At 42.2% G+C, this 7243-nt stretch overlaps 1 protein-coding gene across 1 annotated transcript; it reads left to right on the top strand.

Annotated features, from left to right (window-relative positions):
* Positions 1–365: 365 nt before the first annotated feature.
* On the top strand, positions 366–5385 carry LOC126764587 (uncharacterized). Its single transcript, XM_050482259.1, has 2 exons — positions 366–750; positions 830–5385. The coding sequence occupies exons 1-2, from the start codon at positions 366–368 to the stop codon at positions 5383–5385; spliced, it is 4941 nt and encodes a 1646-aa protein (XP_050338216.1).
* Positions 5386–7243: the final 1858 nt, after the last annotated feature.

Here is a 7243-nt window from a genome sequence, read left to right as displayed (position 1 = left end):
CCTTTGTTAGCAGATCATCGCATTCAGCATAGGTCAGCACCTTTACCGCTCTGCTCAGCTGAACGTTCATAGCTCTGCCGGCACTTGAAAGCGTCGCCCGCTTGGTCGCTGCACCATTGCTGCTGTTCTGTCAACGCATCTATTCTGAGAGCTCTGCCGCTAGCAGCAGTTATTATCGCGCTTTATTAGCATTTTCTACATTTTTTTGCTGCCTGCACTAAATGATCGTGAGACATTGTTTAGTGAGACAACGCATTGTTAGTGAGCAGTATACAACTTCTTTTTTGCCGTCGCTATAACTGACCGCTGGTAGTTATTCTCTTCGCTTTACATTAAGGGTGTACAAAAATAACGTAAAAGGAATAATGTCTCTTGAACACTCCAAACGCAAACGTGCTAATATAAAACGCAATATATCACGCATTAAATCTATAGTTGAGGGATCAAAAGACTTTGATGAAAAGCCTTCACATGCGGAGTTGCAATGCCGACTGGGAATACTAGAGTCATACTTTAAACAAGCACTCTCAGTTCAAGCTGACATTGAAGATTTGGATCCATCAGACACAGGTCGCGCAGATTTAGAGGATAGCTATGTCACAGCCAAACTTTGCATTCAAGCACAACTTGGGGACGAAGGAAACGTTACAATTAATTACCCCGAGACAACAGCTCCAACACCTGTTTCCACGCCATCATTCTTGCCAAGGTTGTCGCTGCCTGTCGCTGGAAACCGTAAGAGCCTTCCAGGTAACCAGCGAAAACTACCCGAAAGCTTTAGATAGACTCAGGGAACGCTTCGATAATCCCACTCTGATTTTTTTGGAAGGAATTACCTCCTTATTTACGCTGCAAACAGCCGATAAATCAAACTATCAACAATTGCGTAGTTTGATTGACAAGGCATCAGCTATATTCAGTTCGTTAGAATCGTTGGGCACGAGCTCCAACATCGCACAAGCAATGCTGATTTACATTGTCATTGGAAAATGTGATCAGCAAACTCGCAACAAATGGAATGAATCGCTAGACTACAAATCGCTTCCAACTTGGATACAATGCACCCAAGTTTTAGAACGCCATTGTCAGTTTTTGCATTCATCCGACTCCTCATCACATCATAAGTTCGAGTCCACCAAACCAATTCGGATTTCTACCCGTGGACAAAACTCATCATTCGCCATCACTAAGCTTTCTTGTGTTCTTTGCTCTAGCGATAAACACAAACTCATTGGATGTTCTCAATTTAAGGACATGAACACGAATCAACGCTACGATGCTGCCAAGAAATACGACCTCTGTATCAATTGTCTGAGCAATGGTCACAGAGTAGCTCAGTGTGCGTCGAAGCATCGCTGTCGCTCCTGTAACAGAACGCATCATACGCTCTTGCATCATGACAACGCGACTCTGCCTACACTTGCAAGTCCAACATCTCTTCCTGTTTCGCAATCGTTTCAACCATCATCATCATGTTCAACTAAACCTCATACATACAACCAACTAGCTGCCACGCATTCGCATATGGAGACATCGGATCACGGGCAGGTCATTTTAGCAACAGCTTTAGTTTTAGTTAAAGATTCAACGGGTGCGTACAAGCTTGGAAGAGCTCTTCTCGACTCATGTTCTCAAGTGAATTTCATGACCGATGAGTTCGCACAAAGGCTTCACCTTCGTCGAGAAAAGTATCACATTGGCATTCGCAGCATAGGTGACTCAGTTACCAACCTTAAAGCTCGAACCACCACAACAATTAAGTCACGTACATCAGCATTTCAACTTTCGCTCCAGTTTGGTATCACACCCCATATTGCATACCAACCTGATGCTGAAATTGACACAATAAACTGGAATTTGCCAGCCAACACAACTTTGGCTGACGAAACGTTCTTCAAACCTCGACGCATCGATCTGTTGCTTGGAACAGAGGCATTTTTTGAAGCTCTCGCTATTGGTCAAATAAAGCTTGGCCAAAATTTACCTAAATTGCAAAAAACTTTATTTGGCTGGGTGGTTTCTGGAAGATACCAGTCCAAGCACTATACGCCTTCAAGGTCATGTCTGCTTTTTCGCGAAGACTCTATTGACGCAAACATGCAACGCCTTTGGGAGCTCGAAACTGTTGACTGCAAACCCAACCCTATTTCATCTGATCATCGCATTTGTGAACGTCATTTTATGGCCACAACACATCAAGATACTACTGGACGCATAATTGTGAGGCTGCCATTTAAGGACAATCCAGCTGCACTTGGAGCCTCATACGACATCACTCGTCGCCGATTCCTAGCAATAGAACGCCGTCTGTCGCATTCGCCAGACACTTATTCCCAGTACGTCTCGTTCATGGAAGAATACGAACGTCTTGGTCACATGTCTGTAGTAAAAGCGCCGAAATTAGATGAACCACACTATTACATTCCACATCACTGCGTACTGAAACCTACAAGCGCATCAACAAAGTTACGAGTAGTGTTTGACGCCTCTTGCCAAACTACGACACAAACATCGCTAAATGACTTACTTTTAGTCGGACCAACTATCCAAACAGAGCTGTACATGTTGCTTCTGCGCTTCCGTTTATATCGTTACGCTATCACCGCAGATGTCACTAAAATGTACAGGCAAGTATCCTTGAATAAAAATGATCGTAAATTTCATTACATTCTTTGGCGAGCTTCTGCAGACGCAGATCTTCTCACATACCAGCTCAACACTGTGACATATGGTACCGCCTCAGCCCCATATCTAGCAGTGCGAAGCCTTCACTATTTAGCAGATAAGCATATGGCAGAATTTCCAATTGGCGCCGCGGCTGTAAAGACTTCGTTCTATGTCGATGATTTTCTATGTGGTGCGGATGACACAGATGCCTTACACACATTAAAGAAAGAAGTTATTGAGATACTTCAACGCGGACAGTTTCCTCTATCCAAGTGGCATTCCAATCACCCAGATTTCATGGAAGGCCAAACTATGAAAGAACTAAGCGTTACTGACGATTTTACATCAAGTGCACTTGGGGTGACTTGGAATCAACGCAACGACACGTTGTTATTTTCATTCACACCAAAGCAAGTTCACAAGTCTGTCACAAAACGCACAATACTGTCTATCGCTTCATCGCTGTTCGATCCACTTGGAGTGCTCTCACCAGTCGTGATAACCTCAAAAATAATTATGCAGGAATTGTGGCTGCTAAAATTAGATTGGGACGATTCGGTTCCTCAACATATACACCAAGCATGGAATTGTTGCTTAGCATCTCTAAACTCGCTTTCATCACTCAGCCTGCCTCGTTATTGTCTGCTACCAAATGCTCGCGACATACAGTTGCATGGTTTTTGCGACGCATCAATTCGGGCATACGGTTCGGCAATTTACATACGCGTAGAAGACTCTGACGGAAAGGTTGCTGTGCATTTATTAACGTCGAAATCAAGGGTCGCGCCAGTAAAAAAGCAGTCTCTTCCAAAACTCGAACTTTGCGGTGCCCACCTTCTCGCTTGCCTGTATGCTAAGATAAAGAACATATTCACATCTGTTAGCATAACTACTTTCTTTTGGACTGTTTCACAACTAGTTCTACATTGGATAAAACAACACTCTGTTACGCTGTCAACGTTCGTGGGCAACAGGGTATCTGACATACAGGAATTGACCGCAGGTGGACAATGGAGGTATGTGCCTTCCAAAGAGAATCCCGCCGACCTAGTATCTCGAGGCTGCCCTGCTGCTGATCTCAAATCTTCGATATGGTTTTCTGGTCCTCACTTTTTGCAAGAAAACGCAATGAAATGGCCAAGACACACAGGCAATATTGAGCTTGACATGGATATTGTGAACAGAGAAAAACGCAAGAAGACATTTGCTATAGTTAAGGAGGTAAACTACTTGATCGATGTCATTGATGGCATAAGCTCGTATCTTCATTGTCTGCGTCTCATCGCCTGGCTCTTTCGGTTCAGTGATAAATGCAGACGAAAGTATACGACAAACACCATTTCGCCATCTCCTGACGAATTACGACGTGCATCATATTGCATTATTTTTAACATTCAGCAACAACATTTTTCAAACGATATTCAATTGCTTCGAAAAAACCAAGCCCTAAGGAGTAACTTGAAGTTCCTCACACCATTCTTGGATAACGTAACAGGTTTTGAACTCATAAAAGTTGGCGGACGTCTAGATTATGCAGATTTACCCAACTCGCAGAAACATCCGATTCTACTACCCAGCGATTCCCAATTTGTACTAAAGTATGTTCGACATCTACATTTGCGAAATTTTCATGCAGGCCCAAAGGCATTGGTCGCCTTCATCAGATTAGAATTTTGGATTGTCAACGCTAGAGATGTTGCTCGTCGCATCGTTCGTTCCTGTGTGCATTGTGTTCGTTACAAGCCAGTGCTGCTACAACAGGTAATGGGCCCACTACCAGTTACACGTATTACTCCTGCACGCCCATTTGAACGTTGCGGAATCGACTTTTGTGGACCAATAAACACATATCTTCGAATTCGAGGAAAACCACCAACCAAGTCATATTTAGCTGTATTTGTATGCCTCGTAACTAAAGCTGTGCACATCGAGGTGGTCTCCGACCTATCAACAAACGCATTTCTAAATGCATTAAAGCGAATGAGTGGTCGCCGTAAAATGCCATGTGATATCTTTTGCGACAATGCTACCAATTTTGTGGGCGCATCTAACCAGTTAAAGAACCTCAAACAGATCTTATTCAAGACTGAAACGTTAAATGAAATCCATAAATATTGTTCCTCTGATTTTATTAATTTCCATTTTATTCCACCCAGGGCACCTCACTTCGGCGGCCCTTGGGAAGCTGCGGTGAAGAGCGCGAAAGGGTTGTTAAATCGCACATTGGCAAACACTAAATTGACATTCGAAGAGTTAAGCACCGTTGCTGTAGAAGTAGAAGCCATTCTTAATTCACGTCCACTATGTTCAATGTCATCAGATCCCAACGACTTTGGTGCACTGACAGCTGGTCATTTTTTGGTCGGTGATTCTTTGCGTGGCTTGCCTGAGCGCTCACTGGAGCTGAGGACCGTTTCACACGTTGATCGCTACAACACAATCACTGCCATCAAACAAAGTTTTTGGCGTCGCTGGTCTGTGGATTATATAAACGAACTACGAGCCCGAGTAAAGTGGACAACACCTTCACCTAATCTCACTAAGGGTGCTTTAGTGATCATACATGATGACAATCTGCCACCGCAACGTTGGAGATTAGGTCGGGTCGAATCAACCGTGCTTGGACGAGATGGCCGTGTTAGAGTGGTGAATCTCCGAACTGCCAATGGAACTCTTTGTAGGCCGATACATAAATTAGCCATTCTTCCAATTTCTTGAAAGATAGTTCTTTCAACGCGGGCCGGGATGTTGGGTCACCCTAATGACAGTGACCCGTGCTCCGGATAAAAGTAATATATTGTTATTATAAATCTCTCTTTATCTCATTGCTTGTTAATAACTCAATGCCTTACGCTTACTTACATTTGTACACACATGTATATATACATACACATATTGTACTCATAATTTTCTTTACTTATGTCAATACTCAAATCTTCTAAAGAGCAATTATGTATATACATATGAACAACTTTGAAAATAAATCACTCGCTAAGGAACCGTGAACAGGAGCACACTGCACTTTAATTTGTTTTACACCCCCGCATTTTTAAAATAATAAATAAAGTAAGAAAAACGCTTCTTGCTCCAACATTCATATTTGCCATTGTTTATTGAGAAAGCTGTTTTCTCAATATCGGATTCTTTGAGAGGGATTTGATGGAATCTACTCTTTAAATCCAAAACGGAAAAGTATTTGTTTTTCTCAAGCTGGGATAGTACCTCATTAATTTGGGGTATTGGGTAACGGTCTGCAACAGTAATCGAGTTAAGCTTCCTATAGTCAATAACAATTCTGTATTGCTTATTGCCTTGGGAATCGGGTTTTTTAGCTACAACCCAAACGGGTGAATTATAAGGTGATCTTGATATTCGAATGATGCCATCGTCTAACATTTTGTTGATTTGGGTTTCGACTTCACCTTTTAATGACATTGGGTAAGGGTAATACCTTGTATAAACGGGAGTGTCCTTGTGCGTTCTGATTTCTCCTATGACTTTAGTGGTATAGGTAAGTTTATCGTTTGGTTCCGTAAAGAGATTAGAAAAATTTTCGACTAAATTATTAATTTCCTTCTGATGTTTTTGTGACAAGTTATCTTCCTTAATATGTATTTTGTTAACAGATCTTGAAGCTAGCTGCTTGATTTTAATTTTAGTATTGCCTTCTAACTCCATGAAGTTATTCTTTACGTGGATGACTGCGTCAAGCTTCTTAAGGCTATCATTCCCAATAATACCATGGAATGATGTCAGAGTTGGGAGGAGGTAGAATTTCAGTTTTTTGTCTGAGTTAAATAGGTTTAGAAAGGTATGCTGTTTGATTTCGATGTCTCCTGCTATGGATTTCGCAAAAAAAATGCTTTCGTTATTTATTGGATTGGGCATGATAGAGGATCGTATATAGTTTTTCGTAGATCCTGTATCTACTAAAATTTTCACAATATCTCCACTCTTCAGCCTGCATTCAACATAGGGCAGCGAAGAGTGACTCATTCTAAAAAATGTAAATCAGTCGTGTCTATGTAGGTATCGTTTTGACCTTCATCATTTCTGTCTCTGTAACATTCGTCATCGTAATGGCTAGAGTTGTCGTTCGTCTGCTTGTCAATTGTTGTGGTAGGATAGTAAGCTTGGGGTTGTTCGGGATTTTATTAGGGGGCACAGGAGCTGGAGGGTTGCCAGGAGGAAGTCTTTTGTTAATAGGGTCATTATCACGTGGCCTATTCATATAATTAATATTCCTAGTTCGCAGTGATGGGTCAATGTCCATTGGTTCTGGACGCGGCTGTGGCTTATGCAAAGGACGTGGTGGTGGATTGTAATGCTGTTGTGCATATTGGGGCGCCTGTTGCTGGCGTTGAACTTGATAATTCATTTGCGGTGATCTATGTGGAGTGGCTGCGTACAACCTTGGTTGGGGCAAGTATGCCAATTCGGGGTAAAACTCATTGTTCATCCTTCTGGGAGGTAGTGGTGGAAGAAACTCTTGTGGTTTCCTGCTGTTATTGTTATTATTGCTCAAGGCATAATGTGACCTGAAGGTTTGATTCTCTAGTTTGAGACACAGGTGGAG

This window comes from Bactrocera neohumeralis, unplaced genomic scaffold, assembly GCF_024586455.1.
Source record: "Bactrocera neohumeralis isolate Rockhampton unplaced genomic scaffold, APGP_CSIRO_Bneo_wtdbg2-racon-allhic-juicebox.fasta_v2 cluster09, whole genome shotgun sequence".
Taxonomy (NCBI): Eukaryota; Metazoa; Arthropoda; class Insecta; order Diptera; family Tephritidae; genus Bactrocera; species Bactrocera neohumeralis.
The sequence above is the reverse complement of the archived record's forward strand: the minus strand, read 5'-3'. Positions and strand labels throughout refer to the sequence as shown.